The 18444-nt window shown below is 60.0% G+C and overlaps 1 protein-coding gene across 1 annotated transcript; it reads right to left on the reverse strand.

Annotated features, from left to right (window-relative positions):
* Positions 1-1893: 1893 nt before the first annotated feature.
* Positions 1894-17006, reverse strand: GRIN2C (glutamate ionotropic receptor NMDA type subunit 2C). Its single transcript, XM_064728387.1, is given in 14 exon segments — positions 1894-3618; positions 4005-4237; positions 4762-4949; positions 5508-5668; positions 5877-6106; positions 6192-6317; positions 7648-7801; positions 8125-8293; positions 8409-8620; positions 9177-9291; positions 9811-10406; positions 11932-12355; positions 16407-16778; positions 16780-17006. Coding segments are annotated over 14 exon segments (4602 nt in total). The 3' UTR covers positions 1894-2223.
* Between the last annotated feature and the right edge of the window lie 1438 nt (positions 17007-18444).

The raw sequence follows: 18444 nt of genomic DNA on the forward strand, positions 1-18444 counted from the left end.
AGCAGCAGCTTGGTCCTTCCTTGCTCCTTGAAGGTCACAGATCTCACCTGCACTGCACTGGTCATGCCCCAAACACCTCCTTTCCCACCAGTGCCCAGCGCCAGGCACAGAAATGGGAGAAAAACTCTGCTTTTCCATCCCAATTGGCATGTAAAGATGATTATGCAATGCCACCATGGTGGCCAGGGACCTGTGCACTCACATGGGGCACCCAGAATAGCCCAGGCTGTACACCAGGTGCTGACACCCAACCCTGGGGCCACCTCTCCTGGGAGCACCCCCTGCACCCCATTTGTCCCTTGCTGTCCTCAGTCTCCTGCAGCAAAGCCCTTCCATAAAACATGAAGCAGCTCCATTTGGCCTCTGCTGAGTCACCAGGGACATCACTAATTAATTTAAAACGTGGGTTGGGGATTTTTGCTATTTTTTTTTTCTGCTCCCCTTTGCTGTCACAGCCCCAGCCTCAGCTCAGGTTTGACTGCAGCTGTGTATGCTGGCTTCCTCAAGCCAGAGAGCCACAATTTGAGGGAAGGTTCCCAAGGCCACCCTGAAGCTTTCTGGGGACCAGCCTGTCACTCCAGGGGGCATCTGGGGCACTCGGCTGGGAAAAGCTGCCCCGGGTGAATGGGTGCCATCACCTGTGGCAGCCTGGATGAATACCCTCCTCTCCAACCGGATTTATTTACTTATGGCTTTTATTTATACATTGGCATCTCCCACCCTCGCCAGGAGGCTTGGAGGGGCTGCCAAAGCCATTAAGAGACAATTGCAATGATAAATAAGAAAAGGGAATTAAAGCACCGGCACCAGTGTGTGATGGCAGCCAGGCTGGGGGATGGGGGGCTTGGCTGGATTTAACCCCAGACAGATGGGTTGAAGCATTGACGGACAGATGGATGGACAGACAGATATTGCCAATGCTTTTGAGCCTGGACCACACGTGGCCAGGCCCTTCTGGACCTCCTCGGGGTTTTGCAGCCATCCCTGGGGCAGGGCTGGGTGTCCCGGAGCAGTCCCTGCCATCATCCCCTCACTGTTACCGGCCCCAGCAACCCCCAACAACTGTGTTTTAATAGAAAGGAAAAGAAAAAAAAATAAAAGAAAAGAAAAATGAAAGGAAAGAAAAGAAAAAATAAAAGAATAAAAGAAAAGCGCTGCTCTAGAGCAGCTTCCCAGGGAGACATTTATGGAGGAAGGTGATGCCAAAGCTGAGAAGAGGGGCTGAGGGTTGGCATCTCCCTGGGACAGCCTGCCGGCCACGCACGGGCAGCTCCGTGTGGTGCTGGTGGTGCTGCTCTGGGATGGGGCTGGAACCGCCCGGCAAAGCCCTGGCTGTAGCCCCGGGCCCCGGAGCTTCAATTTCCATTTCCCAAAGAGCCTCTCCCCTGCCTGAGGCTCCTGAGTCACGGCCGCCTCTGGTCGCGCCCCAGCCCGGCAGGGAAAGGGCTGTGTCAGACGTACACGAAGAGAAGAATTAAACCCGGCTCATCTATCACACCTGATTTATGGCTCCATCAGCCTGGGAAGGTGGGAGGAATTTTCCCCTTTCTCATTCCCCACAGCGCACCTTCCCGGGGCTGCTGTGCCGAGCTGGAGATCCCGGCCAGGCTGCCGTGACAGCATCACTCACTGACCCGAGCCCAGGCACCCCAAAGCCTGAGCAGGGGGCTCCGGTGCTCGGCTCCAGCCTCTGCACAGGCTGATGGCTCCCAATTAAACCCTCGGAGCAGTTGCCATTGTTCTATTCCATCTTTCCCTTGCCGGTGGGACCAGCCTGTGCCGCGGCTCAGCAGTAACGGGACGCGGACGGGGAGGGGGTGCGCAGGACAACGAATATTCATGGGAATCCATGATGCCAAGGGCAGCCCCGGAGGATGGAAGAAGGGTCCCCAGGCAGCTGAAAATGTCTTTTTAATGACCTGGACATGGCGTTTCGAGTCTTTTAAATGAAACCAAAACGCGACGGCAAAAACGGCGGCGATGCGTTTGGCGTCCCCGATGGCAGCTCGCCTATAGGGACAACTCGACTCAGCATGTACCAGCCCTTGCCAGGCTCCTCTGACCCCCCAAAGAGCGCACCGGGCCCCGCCGAGCCGCTTGGAGCATCCCGCTGCCGGCGGTGCGGGACCCGGGAGGCCGGAGCCCGGCCGGGAGCCGCTGGCTGGCCCTGGGGACCCCGGGCACAGGGCAGGCAGAGGGGTGCGGACACCCCCCTGTCCCCCATCACACCTCCGACTCCAGGCTGGAGACCCGCCGCCAGGAGCCGCCGGCGCAGGGACTCGCCACCCCGCGGGCCACCGGCGGCTCCCTCCGCTCCGCCGCCGCCGCCCGCAGCCAGGCCAGCTCCCCGCGCCGCCCGCAGTCCCTGCAGGCGCTGTCCCAGCGCCCGGAGCCCCGGTCACAGCGCTGCGCCCCGGGCTGCTCCCGGCACGGCGCGGAGCCCCGCGAGAGGTGTCTGGCGTAGAGGGGCAGGTTGGGGTAGGAGTTCATGCAGGCGTGGGGGGCGCACGCCGGCACGGTGAAGGCGGCCCGAGGGTTTTGCCGGCAAGCCTCCCGGTAGGACGGCAGCCTGGTGACGGGCGAGCGCGGTGGCAGCCGGCCAGCGGCCTGCGGGCAGCGGGAGCCGCAGCCGTGGCCGGGCTCGGCTTCGGGGAACAGGTCGGGCACGTCGGCGCGGGCCGGGCGCGGGGCCCCGCAGCGCCGCAGCCCCGCCGGCCGCCGCCTCTCGCCGCGCTCCCCGGGAGCCCTGGCCGAGCTCGCCCACCGGCTCAGCTTCTCCCGCTCCATCCCCGCCGCCTCCGGCCGCGCCGGCTCGCCCCTGGCTCTGCAAGTCCTGGTGACTTTGGGGAAGGCTCCGCGAGAGCAGGACGGAGGCAGGAAGGCGCTGCCCACCTCCCGCTTCTTCTCCGCTGCCGAGAGCAGCCGGGGCAGAGTCCCCGAGCCCCCGTGTGCCCCGTCCCTCTGCAGCAAGGGGTTGTTCTGCAGCCGGTCCCCCCGTCCCGACGGCCGCTTGTGCTCCCTGTAGATGTCCGGTGGTGGGAGGTCCCGGGGGGATGTGGGGGGCGGGAGGGGAGCCCCGATATGGTTCCCCACCAGCATCTGCTCCCCATAATCCCCTCCTGGGGAAGTCTTCACCAGGAGGTGAGGGAAACCTGTGAGAGCTTCATCCCCTGCACAGCCACCCCGAAACTTCAGGGGGTGTAGCAGGTGGGGGTGCTCGTTTTCCCCTCTCCAGTTCTCCTCCCCGTGCAGACGGGAGTCCACGGGGATGGGCTGCGGCAGCGGCAGCCCCAGGGGAGCGCCCTTGGCAGCGTAGGCTCTCCCCAGCCTGTCGGCGGGGTGCGGGCCCCGGTGTGCGCCGGTGCTGTTCTGCACCACGAGCTGCGGTGTCCTCAGGGAGAAGGTGGTCTGGAGGCGCTCGCTGTGGTTGCTCCAGTCCTCAATGGTGCGGGTGGCCTGCTCCAGTGAGCCGCCCACGCTGGCCGTCGTCACCATCTCTTTGGCCGCCTGCAGCATTTTCAGCACGTTGGCCTGGGCTGAGCTGGCAGTGACATCGGGTGTGGGCGCCCGCCCGGGGCTCGACAGGGTCTGCACCCCATTGAAGCAGCTGTAGATACCCTGTGGGGAGAAATGGGGACCCCCCATCATCAGCAAGGTCAGTGGAGTCCTGCCCCCCTGAGCCCACCCTGCTGAGCTGAATACATGCTGCTGAGGCTGAGGGAGCTTCAGAGCACTGACGCCCCCTCCCCAGGATCCCCAGAGCTTGTCAACGTGGGTGGCACTATCCTCTATCACCCCTTTCCCTAGGGTTGCTGATAAGGGTGTGGGGTCGACTGAGCCCTTTCCTGAAACCTGGCTTTTCTCACCAAGATCTCATATCAACAAGAACATCTCCATTCCTTCCCATGCAGGCCAAAGGACAATGCCCACCAGGCCATGTCCATCTCTGTGACACCGTGTGAAGACATTTGGGCCCCTCGAAAGCCCCTGTCAGCATCCCTCACCCTGCTGATGGCCAGGAGGAAGTCCAGCTTGTGGGACTTGGGGACGGAATGACGCAGCTTCCAGTAGACGAGGTGCTCCCAAGCGAAGACCAGCAGGCTCAGCCCCATGGCCACGAGCAGCATGTAGAAAACCCCAGCCATGTTGTCAATGTCCAGCTTGCTGCTCATCACCTCATTCTTCTCATTCTGGCAGATCCCTGACAGCCAAACCGTCTCCAGCTTCTGGGTCTCACCTGGGACATGCATAACAGTGCAGGAGTTGAAAATCCACCCCTGGGAATCATCTTTCCAAGCACATCCCTGCCCCTTTCCACTCTGCTGTGGGTGGAGGAAGATAAAGAGACCCCTGAGCCTCTGGAGCTGGAATCACCTAATGTTGCTGCTGCCATTGGCCTGAGTATCCCACCAGTCACTTATCCTTCTCCAGGGTCCTCTCCTGACTCTGTTTCCCACCCGTGTGCCAGCCAACCACGCTTACTCTCCTCTTCCCAGGCTTCTCCTCAGGACCCTCAAATGTTGTGCACAGCCATCTCCAGGATTTTACAGCCCCAGAGGGAATGACACGCACAACATCCAGAGGATTTCATACCCCTGAAAGGAGCTGGTGAAGTCCCTCAGTGCTGTCCTGCCATGAGGATGTCAGCTGTGAAGGCTGCACAGGGTTTGAGGGCCAAACCCCGTTCGCTGGGTTAATCTGCAGGGCAGGGGTGGGGCAGGAGGGGGACAGGGCCGAGGAGGAGCTCGCTCAAACACCCACCATCTCCCAGGAACTGGAGCAGGGCCAGGTCAATGGCCCGCTTCCAGCGCGAGTCCTTCTGCAGGGCGATGCCGTAGCCCGTGGTGGCGAACACCTTCCCGCTGCCGATGGTCACCAGCTTGCAGCCCTCGTCCTTGCCCGCCATGTAGTTGAGCACCGCCGCGTCGTAGATGAAGGCATCCAGCTTCCTGCCCACCAGCAGGAGGAAGGGTGAGCAGGGGGCTGAAAGCCCATTAGTGGGGGAGGGCTGTGCCTATTTGGGGAGCTCTATCCCTTTCAGGAAGCTGTGGCCCATCTGGAGGGGGTTCTATGTTCTCTTGGGGTCCCTGGCCTGTCCTGGAGTGCTGTAACCACACTTGGAGGGGATGTACCCAATCTTGGGGGGAGCTGTACTACTTGGGGGAGCCATGCCCCATCTGGGGTGAGCTGCATCCTTTTGAGGGGAGCTGTATGAAGCTGTACTCCATCTGCAGCAGGCTGTGCCGTGTTTGGGGGTCCTGTACTTCATCCAGGGAAGATGCACAGAGCCATACCCTGTCTGGGAGAGCTGTATGCAACCTGGGGGGCTCAAAATTAACTTCAGGGGGGTTGTACCCCATTTGAGAAATCCCTTCTCCCTCTGGGAAGTCCTGTACCCTATTCCAGGGAGCCATAGTTATTTAGGGGTGCTATATATGGGGGTCATTTGGGGGAGCTCTGAGACCATACACCATCTGGGGGCCATACCCCATCTCAGGGAGCCATACCCCATTTTGAGGCTGGTGAGGGCGTCCTCCACAGAGCGCTGGTTGTACTTCACCATGTGGGTGTGCATGTCGGGGTAGTTGCTGCGGATGTTCCTCTCGGTGCTGCCGTTGGGGACGGTGCCAAAGCGGAAGGGTGGGTACTGCTCCTGTGGCCTCTGGAACTGCAATGGGGAGCCCCAGGGGGTGGCATCACACAGTGCCCATGTCTTTCCATGTCCCCAGCCTGTCCCCTCCCCGCAGCCAGCCCTCTGCTCATACACTCATGCCCAGCCAACTGGCAGTGATGTGTAGCTCCACACACATCAGTGCCGGTAACTTCAAAAAGGGTTGTCTTTAGGGATTTTTTAGGGTTCCCACCCCAATGATCACCTTCCTGTCACTCAGCCCTGACACAGTGTCAATGTACTGCTCCTGGATCATGAAGGCAGCCAGGTTGGCCGTGTAGCTGGCGAGGAAGATGACAGCGAAGAAGGCCCAGATGAGCACCATGATCTTGCTGGTGGTGCCCTTGGGGTTCTCGATGGGGACGGAGTTGTTGAAGACCAGAGCCCACAGCAACCACACGGACTTGCCGATGGTGAAGGAGGGACCTCCTGGCCCTGCAGAGACAGGGAACAGAGGAGACATTTGTCAGCCCAGCCAGGGATGTGTCCCCCTCTCCCAGCTCCCACCTTCCCAACTCACTTTTGCCACTGGTGAGGTTCTGGTTGTAGCCAACGGGGCTGAAATACTCGAACACGAAGACGGTGATGGCCACCACAGTGAGGCACATGACAAACATCATGACCCACACGGCTGGGCTATAAGGCTCTGCAAAGCAAGTAGAACTTTGTGAGCCTCCAAAGACATCCCCTGGTCCTCTGAGGACTGCCAGGAGCCCTCCTGGATGGATGGGGCTCATCCTGAATATTGCCCCTCCTTGGAGAGGAGTTGGAGGTTGGCACCACCATGGCCAAGCAGCTCCACAGGGACTCAGGAGGGAAGGGGGTTGCTACAGAGCTAGGGGATGCAGCCATGCTTCCCTGCCTGGACCAAATCAGCTTCTCACCAACAGGGAGATCTTTACAAAATGCTACCCATCTCCAGAGTCACTGCAGGAGGGTTTCCCATGGGATTACAGGTTGTCCCCCATGATGGTTCTGGAGACAGGACTGTGCCTGCATCAGGCACAGAACCAGCCCCCCAGCCCTGCTCAGCCCTGGGGAGAGCCCCCCGTGAGTGGGGACAGGCAATGAGCCCCTGCCTGCCCAAGATGATGTGGGATGGAGCAGCAGGAGCACAGGATGGAGCAGCAGGAGCACTGGGGATGCATCTGAGCCATCAACATGCAGCCACCGAGGTCCATTTATCAGCGTGTCCTTCGCTGTCAGGGAGGAGAGGCCTCCCCTGATGGGGATGTGGCTCACTAGCGCAGAGGCAGGAGACACAGGGACATGGGGACAGCAGACCCCAGCCCTGCCAAACCAGGGCAGGAGGCACCATCTGTCCCTGGGGCTGGTGAAGGTGACCCTGCTTCCGTGGGAGTCTGGGCTTCGTGGTGTGGGGGGACAGGATGAGGAGGATGTGCCCAGGCTGATGGTCCCAGCTTCCATGGCATCCCCAGCACCCTCGTGCCCTCCCCACACAAGAGCCCAGTGCCAGCTGAGCTGGGACATGGATGCTGTGCCCTTGCCAAGTGCAGAGAGCCCTGCCCAAGCTGAATTTCCTGACGACATTGGCCCATCCCCCCTACCTAGGCTGCAGCTTTGCTGGTGTAAAACTCATTAAATAAAACTTGTAGCACTGGTGGTTTCCTACACTTGGCTTAACCACTGGCTCTGGTGATGGTGGCAGAGATGGGTCCCCAAAGCAGAGATCCAAGCTGGCAAATCCTCCCATGTCCCCATCCTCCCTCCTCCACACACAAAATGAAGAGGAGAAAACCACTGAGCCCAGCCTTAGTCTCCAGCCTCCATCTCCATAATAAAAGGATTATTCAGGCAGGGAAGAAAGAAGCCCCAAAGCCGACAGCACAATCTCCTTCCCTTATGACTTAGGCTTTTTTTCCTTGAAAGTTGTTAAAATTGAACAATATTTCCAATTTGCATTTGTAGGAAGCATGGGATGAGCCTGCAGAAAGACAAGGGGACACAGGGCTCACCCAGGAAAGCAGAGGGGGACACAGTGCCGTTGCTGCGGGCCACCATGACGCTGATGCCCGTCTCCACAAAGGGCACGGAGAAATCCACAATCTCAGACCGCTCCTCATTGATGGTGAGGGAGCCAATGGCCATGTCTGCACGCTTGTAGTACACCTGGAAAAGGGGCAGGTGAGCTTGGGATGGGCAGGGGGACCCAGACCACTTTCCCCAGGCATTTCCACATCTCCAGCATTTCCAGTCTTAATTTCTGACTTTTTTAACAAACAATATTATCTTCCTAAGTGATCAGGGGCACAGACACAATCTGCTGTGCAGTTGTAAGTGTTCATCTGATGACTCCTCCAGGGAGGAGCTCATGCCAAGCTCTTCCCTGCCCACAGTCCCACCACAAATCCCATCTTCACCAGGAAAGCCCCAGGGTGAGTGGTGCCCTCCAGGGAGTGTCGAAGCGGGGTCTGAGCCATGCCCATCCCTACCTCACCAATCATTCCGTTCCACACCCCACGCACGATCTTGCCATGTTTGCCATTGGTCACCAGGTAGAGGTCATAGGAGAACTTCACTGCCTTGGCCAGCTTCTTCAGGATGTCAATGCAGAAACCTTTGCAGCACAGCTTGGTGTAGGGATCCACAAGGCCATCCCCACTGGAAACACACCAGGAAAGATGGGTTGGACCAAACAGAGATGCTCTGAGCACCCTGGACACCACGTGCCAAGGGAGTGGCGGCCAGCCTTGCCGAGCTCCGTGTCCCTGCCCACCTGTGGGAGGAGTTGGTCTGCTTGCGGCAGGGCACGGTGTTGCGCACGCAGACCCCCGTGCTGGGGTCCGTGTTCTCCACGATGACGAAGGGTCTCTCCTCCAGGGTGGCCACTGTCAGGTGGCGGTTGTCGACCACGGGCTGCATGAAGGAGCCGTAGCGGGGCCACACCGGGTACTTCATGTGGATGATGCCTTTCTCCCACTTGCCCACCTGCCCCCAAGGGAGAGCACATGGTCACCCCCGTGAGGGGCTCTGGGGGTCACACGTGATCCCATATCCATCCTCCCACCTTTGGGGCTTATTCCTTGTGAGCCCCATCTCAGCATCCCTTTCCCCACACACCCGTGGACCACAGGTGAGGTGTTTCCTCCTGAGCCCCGAGCTTCATACTCGGGTGAGAACAGACCTGGCCAAACTTTACCCAAAATACTTTCAAACTACAAAAAACACCCTCCATGCATCTTGTTTCAGATCTAGGTGTTTGGCTGCTGTTCTCCAGAAGTGGGCATCTGCATTTCTGACTTTTTTTGAACTTATCAGCCAAATTGCAAGGAAAAACTGTCAACTCCTGCCAGAGCTTTGGTGCTCATCATTGCTGCAAACCCCACCATGGCACCATTGGTACTTTTGGGACCAGCCATGGTACTTTTGGGTTTTGCATGGTACAACCCACCCCAGGGTGGGACCCCAGCCTGTGCAAGGCCCCAGGCTCACCCTGCCCAGCCACCCTGCAGTGTGCCCATTTCAGGGGGCCTGGGGGTCCTACCATCTCCCAGAGCCGGTGCTGGTTGAGCGTGATCACCACCATGGTGGGCTTGACCAGGTAGCCACCTTCATTGAAGGAGAAATCCCTGTGCTCCCATGTCACATTGAGAAGGTGCCTGGTGGGACACAGAGCCTGTAAGCCTTTGGCTGTGCAGCCCTGCACTGCACAGCCCTCCTCCTCCTCCTCCACCTTCACCCAGGCTGCCACAGGTCCCATGGAAACATGTGGGGCTGAGAGCTGGGGACCAGCTTTAACACCCATGCAAGGGGCAGAGGGGAGCTGAAGAAAGCTCTTCTAGCAAGGAGGCACCAAGGATGGCCCACTGCAGGGCTGAGGATGGACAGACTGCCAAAGCAGCTCTGAGGTGCCATAGAGCTGTGATAGCCCCCTCTGAGACCCCCAGGGTTCCTGAGTTGCCAAGAAACATGGGAAAAGGCAAGGGAGGTGCTGGGACATCTCTGGGGAGATGCTCCAGGAGAATCACAGCCAAGAGGCTCGGACAACCAGCTGTAGCCCTCAGCGAGCACCATCCTTGCTGCTGGCCAGCTCCCTCCCCCTCCTCCCCTGCCCTCTCCCTCACCTTTTCCCCACTCCTCCCGTTCCACACCCACGCCAGGGGCTCCCCATTCCTCACCGGTAGAAGCTGGTGTTGGTGGCCGTGGCCCTGGTGGGGGCCCAGCAGTCCCGCCCCACCTCGGGGAGGTAGCCATGGGCGCGGAAGAAGCTGGCGGCCCCCATGGCAATGATGGCCACGCCGTCGCGCACCTTCTGCCGCAGGCTCAGCTTCCAGCTCTCCGTCACCACGCTGATGAGGCCCACCGGGAAGGACGAGGGCGGCACCTCCATGTTGCCCACTGTCATGCTGGGCACGATCCAGATGTATCCTGGCCCCACAAGCCCGGCTTGTTCTGCCATGGAGAAGAGATACTCGGCCTCCTCTCGGGAGCAGTAAACAATGAGGACCTGGGCATCAATCTGGCGCAAGAGCCGCTGCGTCCTGGAGCTGCTCTGCTCCTGGCTCATCTCGAAGGTGAGCACCTCTTGCAGCTCCCAGCCAAAGTAGCTGGCATCCGTGAAGGAGCGGATGAGGTCCAGGAAGATGTTGTAGCCTGGGTAGAGGCTGGTGATGACAGCAAAGGAGCCCCAGTCGTATTCCTCCAGCACCTTGAAGATCACCTGGATTTGCTGCTCGATGGAGACACCCAACTGCAGGAAAGCTGATCCGGGCTCCTGAGGGAGGAGAGGGATCAGGGCCTGCTCTGGCATCATGATCCAGGTGTCATGCACCCATGCAAGCCTCCTCGCATTTGCCATCATGAAAAGTTCAAGATTGCCATGAACTGGTGTGGTTCATGGGCTGGAGATACCCAAAATCACATTAATGCTCCTTCAAAGAACTTCACCCTGTGCAAAGGGTCAACTCCTGCAGCCTCACATCCTTTTCTTAGCATATTGACCAAAAATGTCTCCATCCTCCAAAGGAGATCATCAGTTTCTCCTTAAACCAGGAGAAGGAGGTGGGCAAGAGTTCTGCCAGGAGCATAAATCCCATCCCTGCTCCATCTCACTACCTGCAGTCAGAGCCTGTGTGGCTCCTTCCCTCCCGCTCCACCTCCCTGGCCATCTGGCCTCTCATTAGCAAACCTTAATTAGTCTGATTCTGTCTTAAATGATTCAGCGAATGGCAGTTGCCGAAGGTCACGTGCAGGCAGCAGGTTTTGCCACCCAGACCCTCCCCACCTCCAGAGAAATAGTCTGGGGTGAGCCCCAGAGAATCCCAGACAGGGAGGAGGTGGAGATCCCTCCACTGACCCCAAAATACGCAGGCCCTGGAGAAAGCTGCAGAAAATCACCCAGCAGCAAAGCCATGGATATTTTTCCATTGCTCCAGGCTCCATCTGAGCCCTCTTCACCCATCTGAGTCCACTGCACCAACCAGAGCCCACCACACCCACTGCCACCCACCCACAATGCGCTCGAGGGGCTCCATGAGCACCAGTGAGTACAGACAGGGCTGTGGGAGTGCAGTCCAGGGGGATTGGACCCCAAGCCACTATGCAAGAAAAGCACAAAATCTGTTCCCCAAGAAGGGCAGGATCTCCGATCTCCAGCCACAGGAAAGAGCAAGCACTGAAAGCCCTCCAGCACCCAGGCCAGGCAGGCTGAGGACATAGCCCAAATCTCCATGCCCAGGACCCTCCAGCCTGGCTCCAGCTCTCCCTGCCACCAGCAGCTCCCAGCAGGCAGGTGACAGTAACTGACAGTGTCTGATGCCAGCGAGGAGCAGAGAAGACAGAAACCCTGTGTCAGCCACAGCGCACCTGAGATCAGCGGCACAGCTGAGCAAGGCTTCTCCATGCTGCCCACGCAGCCATTCCAGGGCTGGATCCAGCCCCAGCAGGGCGGGAGGAAGATAAGGCTGTGATAACCCTGCCACTGCCCCAGCAGCGGCAGTGCCACCAACCCAGCATCCCGTGGTGGGCACAGGAAGCAGCACACCAGGGAAGGTCCTTCCACTGGGCATTGAGGTGCTCTCCCCCACCCCATTAACGGGGCCCCTCCTTGAAGTCCCCACCATGTCCCACCACCCCAGTAAGCCACACTGCCACAGCCACTGATCCACCATTCCTGCCCCTGATCCCAAAGGCTGCAGTCCAGCAGTTCCTCTGCCCTCCAGCATTCCACATCCCTTACCTACACCACTCTAACAGTTCCTCATTTCTCTCATCCCCCCTGGAAATAGTCAGTACCTCACCTTTGGGGTCAGGACCACTGCAGACCCTCCACTGATGCTGATGATGGGGACCTGGGTCTGGGATGAGATGAAGTCAAGGATCTGGGCCACGGCCTCCGTGCCCACGTTGTCTTCAAAGACGATGCCGTGGATCTTGTGGCCGGCAAGGATGTCGCAAATCTGGGTGAGGAGGGTGCTGGGGTTGGTGTTGTTGACGACAACAGTGATGGGGTGGATCTCCAGGGGCATGTCCAGGAAGCTCTGGGGGCTCAGGCGGGAGCGGATGTGCAGGGGGTAGGACGTGCCCCCGAACACCACGGCCACGTTGACCACGGGCTCCTCGGGGCCCGGCAGCAGGATGTCCGTGAAGGCAGCCGAGCAGCCCAGCACCATCGACAGTAGCAGAGCGTGCGCCGGCGCTCTGCCCATGTCCACCAGCGTGTCCCTGCCAGCACAGGACACAGCCCCTCGCATCCAGCTGCACGCCAGCACCCCCAGCCCCGCTCACCCCCGCCCTCCCCACTGCCCTGGGGCATCACCATGGAGGGCTGACCCCAGGGAACGAGGGGACCCTCATCCTTGGGACACTGGATGTGGTGAAGGAATGACCACGGGGTTGTACTCACCACCCACTGTACACCTCAGTGCTGTGTCACTTGTCTCCAGCCTTATCAACCACAAACCCTTCACAGTCAGTCCCTGCTTTCCACGACCACCCTGTCCTCATCTCACCATCACCATCTCCCTCCCACTGCCCTCCCACCCCATCCAAAAGCCACCACTGCTGCACTGGTCCATGTCATCCCTTCAGCCAGGGACAGAGACAGCTGCAAGAGATGCCAGGAGGGGCTGGGAGCGCTTTGGTGCCTCTCTCTGCAGCAGCCAGCCACCTTCAACATTCAAAGGCTTTGCCCTTGACGGATGGTTCAGCTCTGCACCCTGCTTGTTGAGATTTTGCAAATCACAGTCACTGAAGTAGCTGGTTCCCTGCCTGTCCCGCTGACTGTCTCCTGCCCATCACCCTACTTCAGCCTCTTCTCTGCCACAAAATCCCAACCAATGCACCTATCTGGCTCCATATCTCCAATTTTTCCCTCCAAGTATTCCACAGCATCCTTCTGCTTTCCTCCTTCTCTTTGCCCCCAGTGTGTGTCCCCTGCTGGCAGTGCCCACCCCGATGGGACACCCTCACACTGTGTCTGCGCTGGCTACAGCCCAAATCCAGGCTCTCAGGGGCTCTTTGGGCACACGCCCCCTGCCAGGCTCCCAGTTCCCCACTGCCCGTGGGTGCTCACGCCGCAGCAGTTGAGGTGACAGTCCCCTGAAGTGGGACACATGCCTGCCCACAGTGACGCACCCCTGTGCTGGAGTTCACCTCTCAGAGACCACCAGCAAAACCAGCCTGTGGCCAGGGGTATCCAAGCCCCTCTGAGCCCCATTTCCCCCAGGGCAGTCACCCTTGTGCCAAGTGGGGCAGCAGGGAGGGGACAAGCAGCCCTCCACGGTGGCACCAGCCAGGCACCAGTGTTGCTTCATGCAGCAAGGTGCCAGCTGGTGCTAAGAAACGTCACTTGCAATTAAAAGCTGCTGTTGCTTAATGTGTCTCCAGCACAGCCAGATGCTCCTCTCGCTGAGTCCCGGCTGGTTTTGGGGTCTGGGCTGCCCTGGTGACCTGCACCCCAACGTTCCTCCCTGCCGCAGTGACGGACACCCCTTCAGCACACTGCAAAAACATTGCCAGCGTGCTGAAAATGCAGGATATAAACCCAACAGCTGCGGGGCTGGGCACCCTGCAAGAGCAGCTCGGTGCAGATTTGAGCACTGGGGTTGTTCCCTCCAGGGAACACAAACCACACATTTCCCTCCTGTACCCCATGGTACCAGGAAGTCTTGGGCACCTGTCCGGGCACTGATGCTCACCGGGCAGCATCTCTCTAAACCAGCTGCATTTCCCCAGGGAATCATCCACCCCCAGCACCCAGCACCACCCAGGGGGTTCACTCTACCTGACTGCATCTCCCAGCCCACTGCACGTCGCAGCTGGTGGAGCTGCAGGAGCCACAACGCCACAGCGGCGGCCGCAGCCGGGGCCCCTTGGCCAGAGAGGGCAGCAGGTGAGTCATGCCATGCTGGCAGCGTCCCATGCTCCGGCACGGCCAGCTCAGTGGCAGGGCAGCCTGCACTGCCTGCTCCTCACTGCGAATTCCCAAGTATTTTTAGTCCTGTGATAAATAATTCATTGGGAATCCGGCATCAGCTACCCAAGCAGAGAGGAAGGGGAGCAACACGCCACCCAAAACAAACAGAACCGCCCTGCCAGCAGCACTGCCCGTCTGAGCCCTCCTCAAGGACGTTTAAATATACTCTGGGCCCTTGTGGTGATTGATTGGGTTTGCTTGTGCCAGCCCTGGCACCTCACCTACTCCAGGACCTGATCCTCCTCTTCCTCAACTCAGTCTTGCCCAAGTTCGGGAGCCTCTTCCAGTACCGAGCAATCCAGGCACAGACCAGTGGTCGTCCCTTGCCATGCCAAGCTCTGCCACCCCCTGCTCCTGGCTCTGACTGGGGACAGGACTCAGCAATCTGGTTTCCCACGGACCAAGCCGCAGGTGGAAAATATCCCCGTCCCTCACAGCTGAAATGCAGTGGCAGCAGCAGAGGGGAGGTGGGCATGGGCTCATCCCATCGCTCAGCCCGTGCTGAGCCATCCAGGGCAATGAATTTCCATCCTTCCCAGGAGCCTGGTGCCTCCATGCAGAGTCAGGCTGGCTCACCACAGCCTTTGGTGGGCATGGAAGAGGATGGAGGAGTTTCAGGCCAGAGAGCCTGTGGCTGGCAAGGGCTGCATGTGCAGGCTGGAGATGGGGCTGCTCCAAAATGGCCGAGTTTGGGAGGCAAAGGGCAGCCAGCTCCTCCAGCCCAGCTAGCACCATGTGTTTCCAGCCCACTGTTTCTCCTACTGAGCTAAAGGGGTACAGGAGAATTTTGGGGGAGATGACAGATTGCAGGAAAGTGGTGGAGGCTGAGGAGAAACTGAGCCCGTTCTGGAGCTACTGCCAGAGCTGGGGCTGCTCTTGGGCTCAGCACAACGCAGCAAAGCCCCTGCCAACTTCAAAGAAAATCCACATTTCCCAACCCCTTGTGGGAAACAGTGCAGAATTGGTCCCTTGGGAAAAGACTTTCCCAAAAGGGAGGTTTTCCAGCCGGGTGAAAACCAGTCAGGGTCAGGAGGAAGGTGGCCATGGGCAGGAGCCTGGGCAAGGCAATGGCACCTCCTGGCAGCCTCCCCAAGGACCACAGGACACCACAAAGCTGCTTGGTGTCTTTGCCACTTGTTTTTTGTTGCTTTGGGGTAGTTTTGAGCAGGTTAACCACCTTCCTAGGCACAACTTCCCCTGGTGCACCCAACTCACAGAAACCTTGTGCTAAAGGCACCAACAGAACCCTTACCTCTCACCAGACCCTGAAATGCCATTTTAATGCAACAGGGAAAGTTTGCTCCTCATTTTAAACCTCCGTGTTTTGCCCTCCCTCCTTCCTCTGCTCCAAGAGAGGGAGAGCTCATGCAGATATTTTGACCTCAGGAATGGGAAAAATAAAATTCCAAAATGCAAAATATCATTCAGGAAGGAGAAACCTTATGTCCCCAAATAAAGCCTCCGAGCCTGAAATCAGAGGGAAAACGCAGCCTGCGCCAAGGGATGGGGAACGGGAAGGACAGAGCAAAGCCAAACCTGGCGGGAGCCCTGTGGGGAGGAGAGGGGGCACTGAGGAGGACACCAGGATGTGCCAGGGCTTGTCATTGCCCCGATGGGGACATCCCTGTGCAGCAAGGAGACCTCGATGAAGCCCTTCAGAAGGGGAGAAAGCAGCAAAACCTCCTCAAAGACAGCTCGTCACCTTCCCTGTGCCCATGCAGGGGGGATGACTCGGGACAGAGCAGCACTGGCAGCCCTCGGCAAGCCCCGTCTCCTTTCAACCTTCATCTGTCGCCACCCGGCATCACCCTCCTCTTCCTCACCACCCTCCCCTTGCTCGCCCGCACCTCTGACAGCAACAGTTGCGGGCCGGGGGCTGCGGGCCGGGGCCATGGGCAGGGCCCCACACGCACGCACCGAAACGCAGCTTTAAAAGGTCGAATATGGATTAACCAAAAATAAACGCCAAGTGTCCTGCCTGCCGCTGGGTTACGCAAGGTGGCGGCGGGGGACACAGGGCTGGTGGCACCCAGGGAGGTCTCCTCAATTTTTCCTGCCACCCACTCCCCCCAAAACCCCCCAGAAGAGCGGCCAGGACTGAGGCTCATTCCTGTCCCGTGCCCGGCATGGGGAGCAGGAGCTCCGGGATGCGGGGGATGCTGAGGTAGGGGAGGACGGACAGGGAAACCCCCACCCCAGAATAAACAACCGCCCCATCCCGGAAAGTTGCTGGCGGCGGTGCGGGGCGGCAGCGGAGCCCGTCGGGCCCCGGACGCCCCCAGCCCGCCCGGTACTTACGGGACCGCCGCTGCCCGGTGCCTACATCCCCCGCGGCTCCGGCGGGGCTCGTCCCACCGGGGGCTCGGCTCTGCCAAAGCTTCTCCTCGTGCGGGGCAGCCCCCCGGGGCACGGTCGGCCCCCGCCGCGGCTGGCGGGGGGCTCCGGCGGCCGCCGTCGGTCCCGGCTCGTCCTTGGCGGCGGCGGCGGCGGCGGCGGCTCTGCAGCGGCGGCTGGAGGCAGGGACGGCAGCGGGGGAAGGAGGGAGCGGGAGCGGAGCGGGTGTGCACGGGGGGGGGCCCGGTGGCAGCAGGTGTCTCGGCGACCTCCGAGCGCCGGCAGCCATCTCCCCCCGGCCCGGGAGCGGCGGGGCGGCCCGGGCGGGACGGCCGGGGGAGGGATGCGGGGATGGAGGCTGGGGGGAGCCCGGGGGCGGTGGAAGGACAGGACGTGTGTCCTCCCGCCTCGCCGCAACTTCGGGGCTGGCCGCCAGCCCCGGTGGAAGGGGGGGCACGGGGGACAGGCAGCCCTCCCTCCCGAAACCGGCCCGCCTCTCCTGGCACCGCGGCCGGAGAGAGAAGGCGGCAAGACCCCCTCTTTTCCCTCGCCCCTCTCCTCCATCTCCAGGAGGGAAAACCCCTGGTAAAATGGCACAGACTCCCTCTCTGGGCAGTGCCCGTCCCCAGCCCCGGTGAGGGCTGGAGGAATGCGGTTGGACTCATTCCCTCCCGCCAACATCTCCCATCCCTTTGCTGATTGAACTGGTGGAGAGCGGCCAGCTGCCCACCGTGGTGCCCCCCGGGCGGTGCAGGACAGCCTCAGGGTCCCCATCGGTCACGGGGAGGGGGGTGACACTGAGCAAAGCCCCCGCAGGCAGCAGCATCCTCCAGCTGTCGCCAGTATTAAAGCATCAGCTGATCCCGCAGCACTGGTTTAGAGCGAGCCAGACTGGGGGACCGGCTGGGGCGGGGGGGGTAGAAAAGGGGAGAGATACAGTAAAGGAAGGGGGGAGACAGGCAGGGCCCTGCTGGGGCTCCCTTGTCCTGGGTGGTGCCCCAAAATGAGCCATGGCTGCAGGCAGATGGACTACGGCTCTGGCAGGACCTGGCAGGAGTCGGAGCTCAACTCAGACCCCACTGTGGGGGGCAGACTCTCCCGAACCTCCCCATGTCCCAGCTCAGAGCCACCAAAACCCTGGGCATCACCCCGAGAGCACAGAGCCAGGTGCCAGCAGTGCCCGTGCCCAGGCACTGCCCCTCTGCCTTCCCCGGGGACAGACGCCTGGCTCAGGGACAGGGCCACCCAAATGGGTGTTGGGCGTCTGCCACCCAGGCTGGCACTGCAGCCACCTGCAACAGCATCCTTGTGGCTGCTGGGCTTGGAGAGGTCCTTTCCAGAGAGGTTTCAACTTGCCTAAAATCCTTCTGTCTGTGCTCAGCCATGAGCTGCCTGATGCAGGACCTCCACACACCATCCCTGAGACAGCCTGGCCACCTTCTGCCCAGGTGCTGTGGGTGCCTTTGGGGCACCTCGGGGGTGCAAAGGCACCAAAAACAACAAACAAACAAACAAACAAAAAAAAAAAAAAAAAGAGGAAAAGGAAAAATGCATCTAGGGCTACGTTTTAATCCCTGTAAAGCAGCACCCGCTCTCTGCAGGAGAGCTCAGCCAAATCTCTCAGGTTGCTGCAGTGTGAGGGCTCAGGGCAATGGGGCATGCAGGATCTGTCCTGTCCTGGGTACCTGCTGGCCATGTCCTGCTCCTCAGCCTCAGGCTGCCCACCTCTGCCTGATTCTGGCAGCACTGCCCACTCTCTTGCCCAAAGGCAGATTTAAGGGTTGGCAACAGGTCCTCAACACCTCAAATTCTCCTCCCAGGTCGACAAAAGGGCCGACCTTGGGTTAAACATTGAAGGAGGCAGTGGCTGCATTTAACCCTTTCTGCTGCCTTCACGATCCGGAGTGACAGAGCCTGTGGGACAGCGTTCCAGGGATCTGGGTCAGTGTTCAGGGATCCGGTCCTTTGGGGCTGGCATAGAAGCACTGAGATGTTCCCATGC

The sequence above is a fragment of the Zonotrichia leucophrys genome, chromosome 18 (genome assembly GCF_028769735.1).
Source record: "Zonotrichia leucophrys gambelii isolate GWCS_2022_RI chromosome 18, RI_Zleu_2.0, whole genome shotgun sequence".
NCBI lineage: Eukaryota > Metazoa > Chordata > Aves > Passeriformes > Passerellidae > Zonotrichia > Zonotrichia leucophrys.